Source organism: Macrotis lagotis, chromosome 7 (genome assembly GCF_037893015.1).
Source record: "Macrotis lagotis isolate mMagLag1 chromosome 7, bilby.v1.9.chrom.fasta, whole genome shotgun sequence".
Taxonomy (NCBI): Eukaryota; Metazoa; Chordata; class Mammalia; order Peramelemorphia; family Peramelidae; genus Macrotis; species Macrotis lagotis.
Window position 1 is genome coordinate 37,782,058 of NC_133664.1, and position 24,006 is coordinate 37,806,063.

General features: G+C 45.9%; 1 protein-coding gene across 1 annotated transcript in view; it reads left to right on the top strand.

The window, feature by feature from the left end:
• Window positions 1-2,033: 2,033 nt before the first annotated feature.
• COLQ (collagen like tail subunit of asymmetric acetylcholinesterase) overlaps window positions 2,034-24,006 on the top strand; it is a 73,707-nt gene continuing 51,734 nt past the window's right edge. Inside the window, exon 1 of the mRNA XM_074195771.1 lies at window positions 2,034-2,209. Coding sequence (XP_074051872.1) covers window positions 2,107-2,209 — 103 coding nt within the window. The 5' untranslated portion in view covers window positions 2,034-2,106. The remainder of the gene's footprint in view (window positions 2,210-24,006) is intronic.

Consider the following 24,006-nt stretch of genomic DNA (forward strand, 5'->3'; position numbering starts at 1 on the left):
GTTCAAGGCTCTAGCTCATTCCAAATCCTGGAAGCCCTGAGTTCAAATCCAACCTCACACACGACACAAACTAGCTGTGTGATTCTGGGCAAGTCTCTTAACTCTCACCAACAAAAAATAAAGAGAGAGAGATAACAAAACCCATAAAAACCCCCACAATAATAGCTAGTATTTATATAGAACTTTAAAGCTTGCATGACTTTTTACAATGATTATCTCATTTAATTCCCCACAACAACTCCGGAAGGCAAATGCTATTATTATCCCCATTTTTACAGAGGAGGAAACTGAGGCTAAAACATTGTGACATTAAAGACAGGCTTCAGATCACATAGCCAGGAGATGCTGGACAGGATTCAAACTTAGGTCTTCTGACTCCGAGTCCACCTGTCTATGTTTTTTGGACTATATTACACAGAATATTACACTGTGATTTTAAATTGGCTTCATGGCTGGATACCATTTTAATTTGTTATGATCTCATGTGATGTGTATTCATCGCAGTCATGCTGAGTCTAGCCAGCAAGTCACACTGAAGGGCAAGTAGCTTTGGCCTCCGCCTTAGGAGAACCTACTTTTTTCTGAAGACTGGAGATGCCTGGGGGCCAGGCCAAGTTGCTGGTGGGGTTAGACAGGTGGAGGACTCGGAGCCAAGGCTGTGAAGGGAATGGGGAACGGAGCCCTGACTTTTGGCTATTGTCTCCACCCTACTGGGATTGGGGGTAACCCAGCCAGTGGGGTGAGGCAACAATTAACTTGCTGATCTGGGTTTATTGGTAGATTGATTGGACCCCCTTGGTCATTGAGAGTGTTCTGCATAGGATCATAAATTCAAGGTGCAAAGGGAGCTTAGAGGTCATCTAGGCTAGTCCCTTTTATTTGACAGATGAGGAAACTGAGGCTGATGGAGGGGAAATGACTTGCCCAAGAAATAAACAGAACCGGACTTCAGATTTAGGTCTTCCTGACCCCACACCTAGTGCTTTGCCCCCCATGGCCTTCTGCCTCCTCTTGGTTACTCATCTTTTATTTTGGGGTCAGAGGATCTGGGGGAGCTCAAATTCTCGCTCTAGTGCTTAGAACCAGAGCGACCTTCAGATTTAGTTGCCATCTCTGAGCCTCTATTTCCTCTTCTGTGAGATGGTCAGAGGGTTTGGGGCTTGACGACTTCTACGATCTCTTCAACCTCTCGATCCTGGACCCTCTGCCTGGTTCTTAGAGGAGGCTCCCTTTATTCAGAGGCCTCACCCGAACATCCTTTACATGAGAAGGTTTTTTTTTTATTATTTTAGGTTTTTGCAAGGCAATGGGGTTAAGTGGCTTGCCCAAGGCCACACAGCTAGGTCATTATTAAGTGTCTGAGGTTGGATTTGAACTCAGGTCCTCCTGACTCCAGGGCCAGTGCTTTATCTACCACACCACCTAGCCTCCCCCTGAGAATAATTTTTTTTTAAATAATATACATAAGATTGCAAAGGAAACATATTGCAGTGATGTTAGCATTTTAAAAACTACAGGTTCATAGACTCTGGATCTAAAGGGACATTTGAAGAACTCGCCAAGGTTAAGCATTTGTCACCAGAGGGATAATAAAGGGAAAATGTGCTGGGTTGGCGGCATGGAGTCCGCACTGTCATTGGAGCAGTTAATTGAGTTGATGCTGTGTTTGTGTGAGCCTAGTCTAGTGTGATTAAATGACAGAGGATAACCAATCCTTCTAGGCCATATGGACGGTAAGCATTTGGATCGCGCTCTTGTTTTCTCCCGCCTCCCCCCCCCCACCTCACAATGTTATGAGCATCCACTTCGATTTTAATTTTAATCCGGGCATTTGATCCACAGCTTGAGTTAAATATAACCCTGTCTATCTAGTGTAAGAAGAAGGTTTCATGGGAAATGGTTGGCATTCTTTCTTTCAAAGGGCATGGGACGGGGGGGGGGAGGGTGAAAAGGGGAGAGAGAGAGAGAGAGAGAGAGAGAGAGAGAGAGAGAGAGAGAGAGATACACATTGCACAGGCCGTAAAGGAGAGAGGCAGAGCTGGCCAAGACAGGCCTGCCATCCAGACCAGCATTGGTGCTACATTGGCATTTCCTAGACCGGTCGGCATGGTTCTGAATGCAGTCACTTTGGGGATTTATCTTCAGCCTTTTCTCTCCCTCATTTTGGCTCAGACTGCTTTTCTCGGCCACACCTTGCCCATTTCAGCAGGTAAATGACGTCAGTGCCCTCCATCTGCTTGGGTTGGGATCTTTGAGCCGCCAGCTAGTCTTCGACCAGCCTGCCAGTGGGAGTTTGGGCTGAAAGGGAAGCCCAGCTGGTTTTGCGCCCCCTCTTTCCCTGAAGAGTCCTCAGTGCTACCTCTAAGTCAGTCCAACCCAGGTGCCCCCTTTAACAACCCCCTGCTGACTAGCTGCATCTAATTCAGTAAGAGAGAGAGCGGCCGAGGGAGGGCTAGAAAGGAAGGAAGAGCCCCCTGTGTAAAACTGCCTAAGGCATAGCCCCTGACCCTGGCCCTGAGAGCTGGTCTTGCGCTAAGGGATGTTTGCAAAGTGACTATCAGCTGGTCCCGGGGAGGACGACCCTAACTCACAGTCAGTTGGTTTTCACAGTCATCCAGAAAAATGCTGTTGGCTCATGAAGCCAAAAAGGGGAAACCACTTCCCCCCATTCAAAGCGGAGGAGGAAAGTTCTGCATGGGTGGCTTCTGGGTTTGGCTTCCCTTCTGGGTGACAGATGCTGACAGCAAGGGACAGTGCCCGGGGGGAGATGGGATCGTCGGCCGAGGTGAGCTATTTGCCATTTGCCCTCGGAGCCCAGGGGGCTGGTTGTCTATGCTGTAAGTAAGGAAGAAGCTGGAGGGAGGGAGTCAGGCCTGTGGGGAGGGCAGTGGCATCAGACAACTCCCAGATGGGAAGCGTCTCTCCGCCGACAAGCCCTTTCTGGGCCCAGATGTCCTCACCCTGAACCAAGGGCTCTCGTTTTAATGAAAATCTCAGCAAGACCAAAGGCAAAGTGGAGTGGGAAGAGCAGTGAAGTGGGAGCCTGGAAGCCTTGAGGCCCGACTGGGTCTCTGTTCACTGTGGGGCCTGCGCCAAGGCCCTGCAGCCCTTGCAGCTCGCCATCTGCAGTCTGCTATATTTTGTATAACCTTCTGTGCATGTGGTCTCCCCAAATGCCCGAAGCCCCTCGAGGTCACACACTGTCTGGCACCCAGGAGGCCCTTACCAAGTGGTTTTTGGTGACTTGTTTTCCTCCTCTGTAAAAGGTAGGGGTTAGAGACCTCCCTCAGGTCCCTTCCCCTTGAGAAAACGGCAGCCTTTACTGCATGGCTCAGGAACAGGCGTGCCTTCGCTTGATTTGGGCTTTCCTTTTGACATCCCCCTCGAGCCTGGCAGCAGAGACGGATGCTAAAGGTGGCATTGTCCCTATTCTGGGGGGGGCACCTGGCCAGTCGCAGCTGGAGTCCAGCTCCAGCCTCGGGCCTCTCCTATGCCCCGTCAATGAACAGGAGAGGCCGTGGGCTTTGGTCCTGGGCTTCTCCTCTCCTCTGTACCCCTGCCCCCACTGACCACAAGGACTGCTAAATTCCCTAGCAAGAGTGACAGGGGCAGCCAGATGGTGCAGTGGTTAAAGCGCTGGTCTTGGAGTCAGGAGGACTGAGTTCAAGTCCGGCCTCAGACACTTAATAATTACCTAGCCGTGGGGCCTTGGGCAAGTCACTTCACCCCATTGCCTTACCAAAAAAAAAAAAAGGAATGATATTACTGTCTCCTCAAGAACAGGTTTTTAGTGCTTGGAAATTGTCCATCTGAAAAAACTAGATGGTCCTCACAGAAGAGCCTTCTTCCCTCTTTCTCCCTTAGGGTGGGAGGGGCCTAGAGCTCCCTGGCCTCCCCCAGCACACCTGGGACTTTTTCTTTGGTTTTGGTTTTGGGGTGCCCCCCCATACCCTATTTTAAGGAGCTTTTGGAGAATGAATCTCTCCCCCTGGAGAGAGGAGAGACTGTGGGGAAGAAAAGAGGGATTGGGGGGTGAGTGGGAATTAACTGGTGCTGCCAGGCTAGTTTTGCTTCAAGGGCTCCCTTCCTTCATCATTTATTCAACCTAGAAGCCCCGTGTAAAAACAACCAAAACCTGGCCTAGGTGGTGGTGGACGGACTGACAAAGAATAAGACTGGCTTCTTATCACATGGCATCTGCAAGTTACTAGGGTGGATCTGTCTGTGAGACAAAGCCGTGTGTGCATGTGTGCGTGTGTGTATGCGTGCGTGTGTGTGTGTGTGTGTGTGTGTGTGTGTGTGTGTGTGTGTTGTGTTAGGGAGGTCTGGAAACATGCATATGATGTCAGTGGATGAAGGTGGGGGCCCAGGAGGGACAGGCAGCAAGGCGGCACAGTGGAGAGAGCGCTGGGCTTGGTCCCAGGACCCAAGTTCAAATCCAGCCTCAGACATGTTCTAGCTGGATGACCCTGGGCAAGTCACTTAACCTTTGTCTACCTCAGTTTCCTTTTCTATAAATAGGGGTAATAATTGCACTTCCCTCCTGAGGTTGTCATGAGGATCCCACAGGATAATATTTGAGCCTGACATGCAATGGGAGCTTCTCCTCTCACCTGGGGAAGCTATGCATGAGGCCGCTTTAGAACAAAAATCCTGGGGTCCCTGAATCTCAGCCCTGGAGGTCAAGACCAATCCTTCTATTTGATAGAGGAGGAAATGGAGGTCCAGAGAGTTAAGTGACTTGTCCAAAGTAATCTACCTAGTAAGATTTGAACCCGGGTCTTCAGACTCCAGGCATCATGCCACCACCATCCAGGTGAAGGACAAGAGGCAGGATAACTGAGTTTGTGGATTATATTCTAGTCCCTCTGTGAGGTAACCCCCCCCACATACACACATGTACACTTTTTTGGCTCCCACAACTATCCAGAACACATCCAAGATCTAGAAATAGGTGAAAAATGGAGTTATTTGAGCAGCAAACGAACCTTCAAAAGTCTATGTGCTTTATTTGGGGGGTCTTAGATTTAATACGGGGCTCCATTTCATAGATGAGTAAACTGAGGCCAGGGGTAGGCCCGCAACACCTCACATCTGGACTCTGACCAAAGTCTGCTCGTTGGTCTCCTCTGCCTCAAGTCTGCCCTGTCTCCAGACCATCCTCCACTCAGCTGCCAAAGGGATCTCCATACAGCTCAGTTCTGAACGGGTTACTCTCCCACCCACTCTCTAATGTCCAGTGGCTCCCTATTACCTCCAGGTTCAAAGTCAAGGACGACTCTAGTGTGGCAGACCCCCATGACTAAAATGGGGATGACCTTGCTAGAATAGGCACGATTTGGAGGAAGGGCGGATTTGAAGGGGAGCAGAGTGAGACCAATTATTTTTAGGCACCGACATGTTCAGTTTACAATAGTTCTATTTGGAAATGTCCAGTAAACAGATCTCAGAGTCGAGGATTATAAATGGAGTTGGAAGGGGCCACAGAGGCCCCTAATCACTCCTTCACGTTATAGCGAAAAAAACTGAGGCCCAGGAAAATCAAATGACTTGCCCAAGGTCACACTGGTGAAGAGAAATAGAAGAGGGAGATGAAGACTTATATGGACTTGCATTTGTTTGAGTAGACATGGTAACTGAAGTTCAGAATCACAGGATCGAGGATGACACGTGCTGAGTGGAAGAGATCTTAGAGAGATTCGATGAGGAGGGATGGGTAGAGAGAGACAGGAGAGAATGAGAGAATAAAGATAAAAAGAGAGAGAAAGAAAGGGAATGAGAGAGATGGGGAAAGAGAGGGGAGGGAGAGGAGAGAGAGAGAGAGAGAGAGAGAGAGAGAGAGAGAGAGAGAGAGAGAGAGACCTTCTCAGAGAAGGAAACATTGGAAGAGGGAAGGAGGACAGGAGAGGAGTCATGGAACTAGGTTCGGGAGCCAGGAGTTTATTGTAGGAAGTTGGTGAAGTTTGTTGTTGGATTTTAGATGGGGATGTTGATTAAGGAGTCAATAAATGAAAGTAAAAACAGTAGACATCACTCAGTGATTCTAAGGTATAATTCATTGGTTTGCTTCATTGGTATTTATTCAGCAGCTATTATGAACAAAGGCTTGGGAGCCTACATTTTCCTTCAACAGGATAGTCATAGGCTTATTTCCAGAACACAAAGGCAAAGAATAATATGGTAAATCTTCACCTTCCCTTCTCCCTCTTCCCTCCCGGCAGAGCTCAGGTCAGCCTGGACAAAATGACAGTGGAAGAAGTAAGCGGGGTATGCACACTGCTCTTTCCATCCTCTTGTTCCCCCCCTGCACCCTCAATGCTCTCACCGGAAGTTTTCCCTCTCTTAGGAGAAGCATCATTTACCAATGAGAGACATGTACATTGAGTCCATTTGAGTCAATGAGACTCAAGTTTGCCAATGGGGTAAATCCCTTCCCTTGTGTAAAATGAGAGATTTGGACAGATAGCCTATATGAGCCCTTCTGGCTCCAGCTCCACGATTCTGTGTGACTATACGACTCCCTCTCTCAGGACATTTTATAGTTGTCAAAGCCGATTTCGTGGGGAAGACACTAGGCCTGGAGCCACGTGACCTGAATTCAAATCTCCTCTGGGACTCACCCTGTGTGGCCTTGTGGGAGTCCCCTAATTCCTCTGAAAAATGGAAGTAGCTGAGATTAAATGAGGTCTCTTTTAGATCTAAGTTTTCGGATCTTCATCTGAAGGGGGGGGGGAGTGTCGAATGATGGAATATCAGGGATCAGTTAAGTAGCAGGGGAGGGGAAGCCACCCAGGGTCCATCCCCCAATTCACAAAGGCCCTGGTCACCCAAGAGGTTCTCTCATGGAATGACCACTGACAATCCCTTCCTCAGGAATGCCCTGACATCGGGTCTGTATCCACTCAGGAGAGTGCCCCAAGTTCAGTCAACTCAGCCAGCAATCTGCTGCCAGTAATTGGCTTTTCCCTAAAGTGCCATTCAGAAACCCATAGCCCTTTGAGTGATGGATTTACAGGGGCTTCTGCTGAAGTCATTCTCTCCTCGAACAGTGTAGACAAAGGGGTTTTCCCCACAAAGATCTGATAATAAAAAGGATGTGACACTGTAGTGAGAGAGGCAGAAACCACAGAGTCAGGAAAGCATACATGAATTTTTGATCATGGTTTTAGTCTAACAAAGGCAGGGTCTGTATATTTATCCTCCGTGACACAGGTAATATTGAGGCTATTTACTGTTTGGCCATGGAAAGTAGCCAGAGAATTGTTGGAGGGAGGAGGCGGGAGGGAGAATGGAGTTATCCAGGCATAGCCAGGGCAGAGCTATTTGTCTGTGCTTGATGCTAATTGGTTATTCTTTAAATGGTCTCCTAATGGACCTCTCAGCCTTCTTCTCCCATTCAAACATCCATATTTCTTCTAGGTAATAAAACAATCATTTGTATTTACAGAAGGAGGCCTTCCAAGGAGTTCCAAACTTCCCTGCCCATCGCTCCTTTAGCCTCATGAACAGACCACCCATCCAGCGGAACCTACCCATCACCCACCCTGTTCTGAGGACAGCTAGTCCTATTATGCCTAACATGTCTAACATTCCTGGGCTTGAGAAACACATATGGGGTCTCATTTAATACCCACGATAATTCTGGGAGATAAATGTTATAGGCATCATTTCCATATCTCTATGGATTTGTGATCAATCTCAATGAAATGGTTATTCCCTTGAACACTTCATCCAATGGGACTCTTGGCCTTATTTCCCCATAATTCCTCTGCACCAGGGTTCTCCATCTTATTTGTCACAGACCTTGCTGGCAATTGGGGACCCTTCTCAGAATCATAGTTTTGAAGGCCTAAAATAAGATACATGGGATAGCCAAGGAAATTACTATATTATACTATATTATTACTATACAGTTAACAAATTATTTTTAGAGAACGAAGTTTATGGACCTCGGCTTAAGAGCCCCTGCTCTAAAGAGACTCTCCAGTCTGCTGGTTGGTTTTCACTAAGATCCGTCCCAGGACTATTCAGATAGTCCATCTGTTGACTTGCTCAGAGGGGTCCTCATTTCACAAACCAACCCTCTTCCCTTTCTGGTCATAAGAAAAAATTTGGGAATATAAATTTGGAGTTGAATGCCCTCTAGTCCAAGCCCTTCATTTTAGGGGGGGGGAGGAAGCAGAATCACAAAGTTTAAATACTTTCTCCCCATTCTAGACTGTCCCCCTACCATCAGCCCTAAGCAGCATCTCCTCCTTTAGGGCAACTTTATATAGATTTATTACCCAATCCCGATCTCAGGGCCATTATCTCCTGGCCTCAGGACATTCTCCCTCCTTTATGAATGAGTTTATTGCCCCAGTTCACTGTCTCCCTTTCCTTTAAAATTCATATGCACACTATTGTTGATATCTGTTCCTTTGGACCTTCTTAATTCTTTTTACTTATTATGTGATATTTTATTTAAATTTAAAATAGAAGTCTCTAGAATGAGTAGAAAAAGCTGTGTTATGTATGACAAATTGACATGGAAGTGATATCTTGATTTTATTCTGTAGTCTAAGCCTAATCAATTGGTTGATGGAATTTATTAGCAGCAGGAATGAAAATTATATCCTGAATTTTAGAATACTTTTGCATTTATTAACCTTTATCCTAACAATAGCACGTGCTTTGTCCTCAATTTGTTGTTTTTAATATTAATGATTGTCTTCCTATCATTCAAGTATGGTTGCAGGGAACTGTATGGACATTATATCACCTAAAGCTCACAGCAACCCCTGAAATAGGTAGCCTGGGAGATGGGACAGTTTTAATATGTTGGTTTTATTGAGGAAAAAGTTTTGGTTCAAAAAAATGTGAATTATGTGTATAATTGATAACCGATTATTTGCCTTCTTGAGGAGGAGGAGGGATGGGCAAGGGGGAAGAAGAGAATTTGAAATTCAACATTTTAGAAATGAATGTTTAACATTTTTACATGTAATTGGGACATATTTAACAAGAACACAACAATTATTACAATATGAAAAAAAGAGGTGAAGTGACTTACATAAGGTAAGACTGGTGATAGGACCCGGCTCATCAGAATCCAAGTCAAATAATAATTATATACATTATCATATTATAAAACTCAAGGAAAAAGAGGAAAGGAACAAGCCTTTATTAAGTGTCTGTGTGTGCCAGACTTACGATCAGCCTTCTTATCTGTGGTGAATTCCTGAGGGGCTGCGGAGTGTTTGGAGGATCTTTATCAATCCCCAGAAAAGAGCCCGTGTGACCCGCCTCTTCCTCTGTAGAGGACAGATGTTAATAGCTTTTGTCCTAAATGAAGAAGCAAGACTCTTTCCGGATGACTGGCCTGGAGACTGGGAGCTCCTCGAGGACAGGGACTATCTTTGCCCTTCTCTGTAGCCCCAGAGTTAAGTCAGGGCTTGGCCCACAGTAGGTGCCTTATAAATGTTTGTTGACTTCTTTTTTTGGTTTTTGTTGTTTTTTTGCCCAAGGTCACACAGCTAGGAAATTAAGTGTCTGGTGCTGGACTTGAACCCAGGTCTTCCTGATTCCAGGGCCAGTGCTCTATCCTCTGCATCAGCTAGCGTTCCCATGTTGACTGCCTTCTAATGTCTGGTATATGAGGGATCTTACAGTATGGAAAGCTTCTACCATCTTAAATTCTGGTCTCAGCAAGCTGTCTAGGGCATTGTGAGCTTGGTGACTTGCCCAGAATCATAGAGCTAGTATTACACAGGTAGGACTTGAACCCAGGGCTTCCCTGACTTCCTTGCTTCTGTTCCAGATAATTATTTGAATTAAATAAAAACCTGTGTCTAATTTGACACCCAGCAAGTTGGAGGAGAGATGTTGTAGAGGAGTAGAGAACATTTTAAGGATGCCGAAGCGAATGGGGACGAGCTGAATCCCTACTGCAACAGCTGCTTCCCTTAAGATCAGGTCCTCACCTGTGATGGGCAGAGCAGTTGTGCTGTGGTAGCCGCATACGGCCCAGGAATAGGTGGAGGACAGGGTCACGGCCTGAGTTGCATCGACTTAGGAGGCTTGCCGTGGGAGGCTTTTGGGTGGGTTCCCCACAGTTATAAAAAAGACATTTGTTTCTCTTCTCTTTGAGAGCTAAGTGACAGGAAAAGGAGAAGCAGCTTGATCTGGGTCATCACAAGTCCCCAAGACATCCCACGCTCCGTAGAAAGGGGAGTCAGAGATGATTGGCCACATGAGTCTGACCCAGTCCCTTTCTGTCGGCTCTCCCAGCTCTTCCACCCCCTTTTCCGGAAGTTCTGCTGAGCATACACACATTCCTAGAAGTTTGGGAAATGTTCTGTCAGCTTTCCCTCTTTGGAAAGTCCATTTCTAAAGGAAGTGCCACAGGAAAGCCAATTCTTAGTCTGCCAAGGCATGGCATCTGGCTTCAGGAGCAGGGCTAGGAGAACAGGGAGATGGGGGCATGGAAGGTCATTCTATGGCCTAACATGGCCCTGCAAAAGCCCCTCTGCTGAATCAGACCAAGTCACCGGCTCCTTTCCTGGGCGGAACAGAATTCTAGACTCATTCCCAGAAGATGGGCCACTATCTCTGAGGTGTCAACAATGAATTGTCTTGGGGTGGCTAGGTGGTGCAGTGGATAGAGCACCGGCCCTGGAGTCAGGAGGACCTGAGTTCAAATCTGACCTCAGACATGAGGTGTGTGGCCTTGGGCAGCCACTTAACCCCATTGCCTTGGAAAAAAAAAATGAATGGTCTTACTCTCTTCCTTCAGAGAAATTCAGCCAAGCCAAGGTATATGTGTATATCAGACAACCCCCTTTAAAAGACAAGAGGAGCTGAGTTCAAATCTGGTCTCGGATACTTAATAATGACCTAGCTGTGTGACCTTGAGCAAGTCACTTAACCCCATTGTCTTGCAAAAAAAAAGTATATTCCTGATGATGCCTCACCATGAGTATGGCACCCACATACACATCAAACAGACAGACAGGTGGGTGGGGATTGGTGGGAATGTAGGTAGAAATATTTGTTAAATATTTCTTAAGCTCTGATAGGCACTGAGTCAATCCCTATGGATACAAAGATAAACAATGAGTCCCGACCAAACTTAAAGGGGAGAATGCAGGAAACAAGGGAGGGAATCAGAAGGGAGCTAGATCGTACAATGGCTAGGATGCAGGACTTGGAGTCAGGAAGAGCTGAGTTCAAATCCTACCTACCTGTGGGAGTCACTTGGCAAGTCACCTAATCTCTCTTCTGCCTCAGTTTCTCCATCTGTAAAATGAGGATAATAATAGCCTCCACCTCACAGTTGTTGAGGGGAGGTGGAGAAATCTGGAAGGTGAGTTGAGCCAAGTGTGAATGAGCATGGCCTGAGGCCTTGGTAGAAGGGGGTTTGGGTTCAGGGAGTCTCCAGTCAGGAGACTACGGGCACCCGTGGTGAGGCAGAGCTGAGCCTCACCTCCGATCGGGAAGTGGAGACACCTGGCGAAACTCTAAACTTGTGTCTTCAAAACCAGAGGCAGAAATATCTCCAAGGAGCAAGGCCGCCCAGGGGGAGGTGAGCCCGAGTGCCGTGGGGAGGGAGGCCTTCCCCAGTTCTCTTCAGGAAGCCTCAACTTTCCATCAGGCCATAGGGCAGAGACAGAAGGCTGACAGAGTAGACCCCATGTGAGGGGGCACTGTGGAGAGTGATGGTCCAACAAGACGTGTTGGTGCTGACAGGGCTTTGCTACACAGCTTGGGTGGGCGAGATGGGCAGTCAGGGCCGCCCCCCCCAAAAAGAGCTGCATTTAGAGGATGCTGGTGTTGGTGGTTCGGTGGAGTGAGCCACTCCCGCCCTGCCTACCCTTGTCCTTGGCCCTGGCTCTATAAATAAAAGAACCAAATGGAAAAATGAGCTTGGACAGGACCCGAGTTTTAGATCAATTTGGCATCTGCGGTAGAGGTCTAAGGGGCGTCAGAGCTGACCCTGAACCCCACTCATCTGACTCCCGGGGACCTTTCCGCAACGTGCAGTTGTCTTATTTTCACCCATAATGAGAACAGAATTGTGGCCGTTTTGTGCATAATCCAGGCTCTTCAGATTCGCACAAAGGGATTCTGTGTGTTGGGGGCTTGGGAAGGCTACTTGCGCTGATTCCCTGCTCTGCTCTGCCAGTGTAGACAGGGCATCCTCAGCTATCTCTGTCTGAGATGTGAACTTGGAGGCTGACCCTGGGCTCCTGAGTTCTAGGCTATCCTCTGAGAGCCTCCCTACTGAATGAAGCTCACGTTTACGCTTCTAAATAGACATGCAGGTGTGAGATCTTTTGGTTGATTTGCTCTGTAGATGCCCCAAATGGTCTTGTAGCTGATGGACGTAAGGTGGGGAATTTGGTACCTGAGAAGTCCTCCTTTGTGAGGTTGGGGCAGGGGGGTCAGGCCTGGAAGCTGGGCCTTTCCTCAGACAAGGTAGTGTTCTCTCCTCTTCTGTCACACAACTCCTTGGGTCGGAGGTTCCAATAACTTCCCAAGTGGCAGAAGTATCAGCATTTGAAGACAATTTTTTGTTTGGTTTTTTGTTTTTTGTTTTTGCAAGGCAATGGGGTTAAGTGACTTGCCCAAGGTCACACAGCTAGGTAATGATTAAGTGTCTGAGGTCGAATTTGAACTCAGGTCCTCCTCACTCTAGGATCAGTGCCTTATCCACCGGGCCACCCAGCCACCCAAGACCATCTTTCCAGGCACCATTTACTGAAATGAATGAGAAACTTTGGATTCAATATTTGCCAGTCATTATGCTGGAGAGGGTGAGGGGGTGGGAAGGTAACACAAAAATAAGCCCCTGCCTCAGGGAGCTTACATTCAATAGCAGAAGAAAACACATAGGGCTACAGTTGGAAGGCGTGGTAATTGATGCTGGTGGTGGTACTGGTGGCACTGGTGGTACTGGTAGTGCTAGTGGTGGTGCTAGAGATAATCAAGATCAGATCATGTGAAAGCTAGCCAAGAGGGGCTGGATTATAGGGGCTAGGGGCTAGAAGACATGTCCAAGGTCAGGTTCAACCTTCTCATTTTTACAATGCTGGAAACTGAGGCTCACCTGTCATTCACTGGTGGTGAATGGTAGAATTCCTTCAGGGTACACAGATCAGGGGCTTGAAGCTGAACCTTGAAGAACCCACCCTGAGAAGCCACACTTGCTGTCCTTGAGCGAGTCTGTTTTGGTCCATTTTGCTGGTTTTAAGCAGAGACAGGCTTCTAGTTTGCAATTTCTTTTTTTGTCTTGATTTGAATCTTGCCCTTTTATATGGGCTGATTCTGGCTCGTGCCCAGTGTCATCAGTATTCCAACAAATAGCCACTGCTCAAAGAGCCTGGTGAGAGTGGAGTCACAGGATGGTGCAGACATACCAGCTGCTCCAGGGGTTCAGGAAAGGGCATCGGAGAGGGAGGTCATCTGTCTGGTGGCAGGCCAAGAACCCCATCTGAGACACTGCTTCAAACCCCGACCCTGTCATTCGCCTGCTCTGTGACCTGGAACGAGCCCTGTTATCTCCCTGGGCTTCAGTTCCTTCCTCTATAAAACCAATCAGTGCCCATTTATGAAGCTGCTGGCTTTCCTGGGGAAATCACTGACCAGGAAATTCCTAGACAACAATGAAATGGTTCCTCTTTCAGGGAACTCTGGGAAGCTGGAAGTCAGATAGATCCAGGTTCAAATCCTGCCTCAGCAATGTGACTTTGGAAAAGCCATTTAAACCTCTCTGTGCTTCTTCATTTGTCAAATAAGGGATTTACGATCTCCAAAATCCCTTCAAACTCAATCTCAAGGGCAGCTAGGTGGCACAGTGGATAGAGCACCAGCCCTGGAGTTAGGAGGACCTGAGTTCAAATCCAGACTCCAACACTTAATAATTACCTAGCTGTGTGGCCTTGGGCAAGCCACTTAACCCCAATGACTTACAAAAACCTAAAAATAAAAAAAAAAACCCCTCAATCCCAAGTACAAAGTAACTGTGTGGATCAGGGAGCACCACTTAGAAATAACGAGATCCTGACAAAGAGACAGGGCAAAGGCACGAAGGAGGGAGACTGAAATCATGTCCCAGGAAGAGCCGTGGGGCCTTTTTGTGAGGCAGGTCTGGAAGGGGAGGCTGGAGCCAGCCTGGGCAGAGCTTTGAATGTCAAACGGAAGGGTTGGTATTTTATAGTATCGGCAGTAGGGTGCCACCGATGTTTCTAGATCCGGGATCAGGATCCTGTGTTTGGCAAGGGGAGAGAATTGAGGTCAGTTGAGATTCCTGCTCTAGTCTACATGAGAAGTGAGGAAGCTGTGAGAGTGGAGAGCAGAGGAAGGAAGACAGAGAGTTGGTGAGGCTCAGCCACTGGATAAATTCCAAATTTGGAGAGCAAAGAGTTGACGACTACCAGGGACTAAAAGGATGGGGGTACTCCTTGACAGAAGAGCAGTGACTATGGGAAGAGATCATGAATCTTGCTTAGTCATTTTAGGTTTTTTGTTTTTTGTTTTTTGCAAAGCAATGGGGTTAAGTGGCTTGCCCAAAGCCACACAGCTAGGTAACTAGATTTGAACTCAGGTCCTCCTGACTCCAGGGACAGTGCTCTATCCACTGCACCACCTAGCCGCCCCATGGCTAGTCATTTTTAAATTTGACATTTGGCTCATCCAGCTGGAAATCACAGAATCATAGAAATTTCAAGCTGGAAGGGATCTCAGAGAGACCATCCTTGCCCAATGCCCTCATTTTTTAAAGGAAGGCATTTAAGGACTCATCTCAGGTTGCACAGAATCTTGGGAACATGATGACCTGCTTTCAAGAATAAAATCAGTCATTGCCCTACTCTCCTTGCTATGGATGCCACCTAGCCATGCTAGATACCATGAGGGCCGTGAAGGAGTAAACGCTAGGAGGGAAGTTAAGTAAACCTTGTGGTACTGAAGGCTTCTGACAATTGAATTCCTTCCTAATTTAACTGATTTAAATTGAAAAAAAAAAACAACAGAAACAGAAGATGAGCTTCACAGCTGGAAATTCAGGGTCTTTCCATCCAGCTGTTGCTGTCAGCTTCTCTTACTGGAAATAGTTCCTTGTTGGTGTGGGAGGCAACCCGGGAGTTTTGTTATTGGCCAATGACAGTTCCATAGCATTATGCTATCAAACAGGTCCCCCAACTCTCATGCCCGACCCATGCCTCCTGACCAGACAGTTTAATAGCACTTAGGGATTTATGCCTGTCCCCTTAATTAAGTTAAGAAAAAAGGCACAGACAAGAGAGTTAAAGAGGTTTCTTTCTGTTCCCTTAGGCTTATAATGACATTGGGTCATTTGGACAAATAATGACTCAACTTCCTAAAGCTGATGTCTTTTCTTAGATAAGGTCAAAAAACATTCCTTCAATAATAATCCCTTTCCCTCAACCAACTGTGTTGCTTTTTAAATTGTATTGATGTCTTTTGGCTTTACATCACAGTCATTCCTGAATATGCCCCTCTCCCATCCTCTCCCCCTCCCCACCTCTTTGGTGCACTTTCTCTTACCAGAAAAAAAGGGGAAAAAAACCAGTCAAATGGAAGCAGCCAAACATCATCCACAGCTCATAGTGTGCTTCACCTTCCATGCTGGTAGCCTTCCATTTCTGCCAAAGTCAAAGTGCAGGGTCAAGCTTAGCTAAAACAGCTAAACATTATTCTTTTTCCTTGTGCTGCTGTAGTCATTCTGTGTGTAGGGTCCATGGCTGGTTTACTTTGTGTGTCTTGTTATCCACCCCCCCCCCGTATTTAAGGATTTTTCATATCTGTTGTTTCTCGTGGCACAATCCTATTTTATTAACCCACGCACAGTTGGTTTAGCCATTGGAGCACTGGTTTAATCCATGGGCAACCGCGAATTATATCAAAAGGAGGTATATTTTCCTGCTTGAATCCTATACTAATCAAAAGTAGACAACCACTTCATGATACATGACTTAAAGGACTGCGCTTGGGTTTGAGAAGGCCTGGTTCAAATCCCACTTCAGACACGCTTCTGTGAGAGCCTGGGGAAATCACTGACCTCTCGATTTCAATTTCCTCATCTGTAAAATGGGCATAATAATATTATCTATCTCACAGGTTTATTATGAGGTCCAAGTGAGTAGAGTATCTAAAATATTTGACAAATCTGAAAGTAATATATCAGATTTAATTCTTATTTCTAGTGATAGACACAACGACATAATCCTTGCATCTAAAACTTAAGTGGCTTTCTTTCAGAATCCCTGTAAGGGGAGGAGAAGGAACTATAAGCCGAATTCTTGCAGAAAGAAGGTCACACCAAACCTTCATTAATAATAGGCGCTATTCAAGTTCCCCTATTATTATTCTTCAGTTATACAGTGGGCGAGGGGAGATGCATACGGAGGAAATGGTGAAACCACAGAGCTAGCAAAAACAAAGCTGCGGATTTAGAGCCAGCCAGGGGACCTTGGAGTCCGTGGAGCCCAATCTCCTCATTGTATAGATGAGGAAACTGAGACATAGAGAGGGTAATGACTTGCTAAGGCCACACTATAAATGCAATATAAGTTGAGATTCTTTCGTATAAGAGATGGTGCTTTGGGACTGGGGGGGAGGAGAAGATGCTGGAGGAAATATAAGTGATATCAAAATAAATGGATATAAACTGCAGTATACATCAAAAAGCCCATAGTCTATGTAGACTCAGAAAAGTTTTTGGAAGAAGAGATGTGGATTATCTTGTGTACTCTGGATTAAAAGGTTTTGCTGTCCTGTAAGGATGAGACCAGGATCCTTGGGAGATGACATTTAATTGGATTTTAAAAGAATCTCTAGGAATTCAAGGTGGGGGGGAAAGGTTTAGGGAAGTTATGCAGGACATGGGCAGCAGCTTGACGGAAAGATGAAGGTGCATAGGGAGTTACTGAGCAACCTGTTCTATTGGAGGGAAGATATAGGAGATAAAGTAAGCAAACTTACAAGGCACCAGAATTTGGGGGTCCTTGAGTGACAGAAAAAGAATCTGAAATTTGCTTGGTGAGTGACCTGTTTTGGTTTTTTAAAAATTTTATTTATTTAAGGCAATGGGATTAAGTGATTTGCCCAAGGTCACACAGCTAGGCAATTTTATTGTGTCTGAAGCTAGATTTGAACTCAGGTCCTCCTGATTCCAGGGCCAGTGCTCTATCCACTGCGATGAGTGACCTGTTTAAGCCAGATCATCCTGAAAGGATTTGAGACTGAAAGTGTTAGGAGGCTGACAGGAAGCCCCTGAGCTTGGAGGTAACTTGACCAGTTCTGTGAAGGCTTCTTGGGCCAGAGGAGAAGGAAAAAAGCAGGAAGACTTGTTAGAAGTGTACTGCAAAGTCATTCTCTAGGAGATAAGTGGTCAAAGGAGATGAACAATCAATCCTCAAAAGAATTGCAAACTATTAACAATTATATGCTGCTAAAAACAAAAAGAAAAATGCAACCAAAACCTCTTTAGATTTTTCTTCATACTCAGCAAAATGGCAATGATGACAAAAACTTGGAACAGTTAATATGGGAGGAGTTGTGGAAAGATAGGCATTCTAGTGCATTGTCGGTGGAGCTGTGAATTGATATAGTCATTTGGGAAAGAAATTTGGAATTGTAGAAGTAAAATCTCTTATTTTTTGACTTCGAGATTCCACCGCTGGGAATATCTAAGGATGCCACCGACTAAAAGAAAGTCTCCATATACAGTGATAACAAGAGCTAGAGTCCAAATAGGTGAGGATGGATGGGCCCTGGCCTAATAGACTGTGATCATGAGTGTGCTCCAGGAAAAGACAAACACAATGAATACAAAGAAGCACGGAAAGGTTTTTGAGAACTGATGCAAAGGGAAGCAAGCAGAACCAGGAATGAATATACATAGTGACCACAACATTGTAAATGGAGAGAATAATAATCACAGAATCATTGAAGTGGAAGAATGCAAAATTATAAAGGGCAAGAAGAAGAGATATGTTCCCCTGCCCCTTTGCAGAGATGGGGATCCATATAGAGGAAACTGCATAGACAGCATGATCAATAGCAATGGACTTTTCTAACATGTTGATTAATTTTACCAATTTTTTTTCTCCTTTAAAAATTCTTTGTTGGGGCAGCTAGGTGGCACAATGGATGGAGCATTGGTCCTGGAGTATGGAGGACCTGAATTCAAATTTGACCTCAGATGCTTAATAATTACCTAGCTGTGTGGCCTTGGGCAAGCCACTTAACCCCATTGCCTTGCAAAAAACTAAAAAAAATTCTTTATTATAGGGATAGTTTTCTGGAAGGGAGAGGGAGAAAAGATACAGGGGAAAATGTGAACAATATAAAAGTAAAATCTGTTCATTAAGATTTATTTTTAAAAGTCTATTCCAATCACAGTTTGCTCTGAAACCTTTTTTTCTGTTATTTTTTTTTGTATATAAATATGTTTGTATTAGATCATAGTCATAGAATAGAAAAAGACCTTGGAGTTCATCCAGTCCAGCATTCTCATTTTTCAGATGAAAGAAATGAGCCCTGAAAGACAAGGTTACTTGCCCAAGGTCACACAGCAAGTATAAGCTAGGAAGTAGCTCTGCAAGTAAGGAGCGACCACTTGAACCCGGATCTGTTTTCTCCAAATCGAGCAGAAGTTGTTTTGAGGTTCAAACAGGGTCAAGTGTATGGAAGTTTGTGATGACCTTTAACTGCTATCTACATGGATGTAAGAAATCATCATTTTAACTTTCTCTGTGCCTCAGTTTCTTATCTAGTAGACTTGGTATAATTCTCTATGATTCCATGGAAAGAAGACCAATGCAAAAAACAAACAAAAACCCCAATATAGAGATACGTCATAACATGGTCTGGACTCGGGCCCCAGACCCACTGAAAAGACAGTGGTTGTTCTGAGAGCATCAGAACATTCTGCCCAGGATGAATGGAAAGTGAGGGCCAGGCTTGCCTTGCTGACAGTGCCCAAGGCAGAGAGATCTGGCAGGTGGTGGCCCCGGCCTAGAGGCCTGGGCAGGCTGGGCCTGTCAGTCAGGAGCACTGCGGGGTCCTTGGAGAGAAGAGGCTCGGGACAGCTGAACAGCAGGGGCCCTGCTCAGGAAAAGGGCCCAAGTGAGCACGGCCCCGAGGCCAGAGGCCAGCTCTGCCTGGGGTGTCTCATTACAGCCAGCAGTGGGCAGCCAGGCCTGAGAGTCCAGCATGTCACTCTGAACATCCAAAGGTTTAAGGGCCTTATTCAGTGTGATGCACGGCTATCAAGAGATTTGAGTTTTAAGTCCTTTGCCTCCAAATCTGGGTGACTGGAAACCAGATCAGGACACTGAGGGTAAACAAATTAAAAAAAATTTTTTTAGGTGACTTTCCCAAGGTCACCCAGCTAGGCAATTATTGTCTGAGCTTGGATTTGAACTCAGGTCCTTCTGACTCCAAGGCCAGTAATCTCTCCACTGTGCCACCTAGATTCCCCTAAACGTGAACTTAAAAAAAAATAGGGCAGGGATGGGAGGAAAGGGAGCTGAAAAAAAAAATCACTCGGTTTTGTTTACCTGGAAGCCTTTTAGGGAAAGATGCTACTGTCTAAAGAGGCAGCTGGCTGGAGACAGCAAGACCTGAGTTCAAATTCTACCTCAGACACTTACTACTGTGTGACCCTGGGCAAGTCATGTCACCACTGCTTGCCTCTGTTTGTTCATCTGTAGAATGGAGATGATAACAGCACCTCCCTTCCAGGGTTGTTGTGTGAAGATTCAGTGAGATGATCATTTTAAAGTGTTTAGTACGGTGTCTGGCGCCCTATACAAACATTAGCTTCTATTATTAAATGAGACAATATCCGTAAAGTGCTTTGGGAACCTTAAAGGCCTGTGGAACCCAGGAGCCCTGGGTTCTAGGTCAAGTCCTGCTGGCAACCACCTGTGTCATCTGTGTAGCAAGTCACTGAAGATCAACGTGTTCTGGAGTTGAAGGAACCTGACAGACGTTGGCTCAAGTCACCCAGCTTAGAATGATCAGAATCCTGTTTTTTTTGGCTCCTCACCCAGTGTTCTCTCCAGTAGAACACCCCCCCTCTCTGTGGTTCACCCCAAAATGAAATGAGCTGCCTGGTACCAGGAGAGGATTGATGACGAACCACTTGTCAGGTTTGTTGTAGAAGGGAGTCTTCCTTAGGAGTGAGTCCAACGGAATGGCCATCAAGACCTCTTCCAACTCGGAAGTTCTGGAATGTTTGATGTAAAGGGAAAGATTTGGACTGACCCCATGCCCTCTGAATATCTCCTTCAGATCTTGCAGGCAATCATTTAATTTTCTTGTAATTTCCCTAAAATTCTAAAGAATTTTCACTCTGTTCACTTGATTACCAAATAGGTGCTCATGTGAACATTTATGAGATTCATCATGGCTCCAACTGACTGAAGAAGATTCCCCAAGGTCACACCACCAGGAAGGGGCCAAGGCCGGATTTGGACCCCAGTCTTCAGACTCCTCAGCCAGGATTCACCACAAAAGAGGGTATTTTGTTTGATAATCACCATTTTTGAGTCTGAATAAGTGAGGCACAAGTTAGCTATTCCAGGTTTCTGCAAAGGAGTTTTGTCTTTTAAAGGTCAAGGGTATCAGAGGCCGTACTCATAACTGGAGGTGAATCAATGACCAAGCTTTTTACTGAAGTCTTTCATCATTCCAGTGCTCTCCAATTCCCATGTTATTTATGCTATGCGCTCATCACTTCTGTATTCATAAATGAGATAACAGCTGTATTAGAATACTGCAAAACTAGAAGGGACCTTTAGGACTATTGAGACCAACGCTCTCCATTCATCGATGAGAAAATGGGGACTCACACTGGCCCAGGATCAGACTACCAAAGAAGACCAGCAGCCCATGTACCCTCCCAGGGATCCAGCTCTTCCCCCAGGATGGTCAGAAACAGTCCATTTCTCAAAGGTTGATGTTGTTGTGGCAGGGAGCCAAACAAAGGCAACCCTGATGCAAACCAGGCTTCTTAAGCAAGGTAAATGAAGTGAAACCTTCCGAGAAGATGTTCTTTTGGAGCCCAGCCTGGAGTGGAAGCAGGCCTGCATTGGAGACAAGGACAGACAGCTCCTGGAAGGCATCCCAGGGAAACCATAACCCAGAAGCAGCTTCCTCTCTTAGCTGATGAATCCCAGAGCTGTGATAGACACAAAATACCATAAAGATGACACCTTCGGCTGGCTGTTGGGCAGCCACTGGAAACTTTTGAAGAATTGCTTTTCTGCAGGTGGCCTTGTGGTGCATTACAGACTGGGAGGAAATCAATTCAACACATTTAGCAGAGCCCCCTGCAAGGCCCCTGGGGATATGGGGCATGGGATGGGGAGGCAGAGGTTTAGGTTAGTCAGGAACCCCTCATGGAGCCCACAGTCTCCAAGTGGTATATGTCACATATTTGTTGTTGCTTGTTCTTTGTTCTCAGAGAAGACCATGACCTCAGGGAGGCGATGCCACAACAAGCACCTGAATTGGATCTGAGTGAGCAAGTGCTGTGCTGAGTCCCTAGTCTCACTTTCTCTTCCGGAATCATCTGGGTCCATGGCCAGATATGGATCAGGATGACTGGAGATGGTCCTGGATGTGAGGCAAGCAGAGTTAAGTGACTTGTTCAAGATCCCTCTGCAAGGAGGTGTCAATTGTCTGAGGCCATATTCAAACTCAGGTCCTCCTGATTCCAGGACTGGTGCTCTATCCACCTAGCTGCCTTAAACACATACATATATCCATATATTCACACACATACACAGATATATGCATATACATATCTCTATACACAAATATATAAACATGTGTAGATATAGATAGATGATAGATAGATAGATAAATAGATAGATAGATATAATACAAAATAGAATCTAAGCAGCTAAGAGAGGCACCTGATGCCTAAGTCTGAGGAAGGAGGGCATAGGGCTGACTTCATGGAAGAGATGGTATTTGAGTTGAGCCTGGAATGACAAAGAGAATGAAGGATGCACTTGAAAGATCTAATCTCAACATAGAGTTGGGAGAATCCTAAAAGTGGTCTCATTTAACACATTTGTCTTATCAATAGGGAGACTTTTTGGTCCAGGAAGCAGGGATGATGATCCAGGAGAAATGAATGATCAAACAAACTGGCTCTGGGTGCAGAGGAATGTGTCCCAGTCCTGTCTTTGATTTTGTGCTTCAGTCACTGAGCCTGGTTGAACCTCACTTTCCCAATTTGTAAAGTGAGAGGGGTTGACTGGATGACCTCCAGGGACCTCTTCAGTTCTAAAGATCAAGTGGGGGAGGCAGGTAGGAGATAAAAAAACAAAAAGCTTTAAGAAGATTTAAGAATGAGAGAAACAAGGGTCGGCTAGGTGTTGTAGTGGCTAGAGCACCGGCCCTGGAGTCAGGAGGACCTGAGTTCAAATGTGACCTCAGACACTTAATAATTATCTAACTGCGTGACCTTGGGCAAGCCACTTAACCCCATTGCCTTGCCAAAGCTCTCCACAAAAAATAAAATTCAATGCAATTTGAAAAAGAATGAAAGGAAACAGCTAGAAGTTGTGGGGAGCCACTTGACGAAGGGACGTCAGAGTAGAACCTTGAACGTTGTTATGGAATCCAAATGGATGAAAGAGTGGATCATGAAAAAGCATTTATTAAGAGCTTACTAGGAATAAAAAGATTCCACAGTTCATGCCTTCAGAAGGTTTACATTCTAATGGGGAAACAACATGCACTCCCCCCTACCCCCCACCACAATGGTAATGTGGAAAGAGGCCAGTCAACAGAGAGCCTTTCCACCTTTCCAGAATTAAGGGTAGGATGGGTTCTGATAAGGAAATTCAGAACAAAGTTTGGGGGGCATGGCGTGGGAGTGGGGCTGGTGTGTTCAGAAAGGTTGGGGTAAGAAGGAAGCACCCCAGGTATTGAGGTAGCCTGGGCAAATGTACGAGTGAGCAAAGGATAACTCTGGGGTTTTGAGCCTGAGGGACTAAGAAAAGGAAGGTGTCGTTAGAGAATTCTGCTGCATTTGAGGTCAATCAGAGAGCGGTCCAGAGAGTGTTTTGATCCAGGGAAGTGTTTTGATTTCAGGAGAGGTCGAGAAGGCAGTTCGCATGTGGGAGTAGAGTTCTCGTGTTATTTTGTTTGGAGGGGGGGGATGCAGTCCAACCTCTCTTCGGACACCCAGGCTACCCGCAGAAGAGCAGAATACAAACCATCAATCAAACAGCAGAGTATCAAACAAGAACTGTGAATAGTAAAGCAGGAGAAATGATATGGGCGGATGGTTCATTCTCACCCTCCTCATAGACAAAGGAGAAGAATCCGAACAGCAGCAGTCCACATCACCAATAGAATTCCATCAACATTTATTAAGAATCTATTCTGAGCCAAGCAATGCTAGGAACTGAGAATACAAAGCCAAAAATGACAAAAAAAAAATAGTCCTTGTCCTTTAGTAGGGTATAAAAATGACTTCTTTGCAATGACCAAGTATCGTTTCCTCTCCCTTCTCTCCATCAACAAAACAAAACAAAACCCTTTGGAATAAATAGGCATAGTGAAGCAAAAACAAATTCCCAGATTAGCCACATCCTAAAATTCCTGCCTCATCATCTCTCAATCAGGAGTGGGCATCACCATCATAGAGCCAGCGCTCTACCCCTCCAATGTAGTTGGTCATTGCTTTGCTCTTTACTGTTGTCTTCCTTCTGCTGACCTCACTGCATTCGTTCATACAAATCTTCCAGGTTTCTCTGGGCCTGCCCCCTTTTGAAGGAGTTTCCAATCCTGTCAGTTTTGTAAACCTTAAAGGGTGGCAGACTGCACCAAAGACCCCGCCCTTGAGAAAGGCTGAATGTTGACTGGCAACCCAACGGGTTGGCACACCAGGCAAGGTGGCAAGGCTGGGCTGCAACCCTACCAAGGATTAGGAAAGATTAAATGAGAACAGGCCTAGCAACTCTGGGCAGGGTCAGG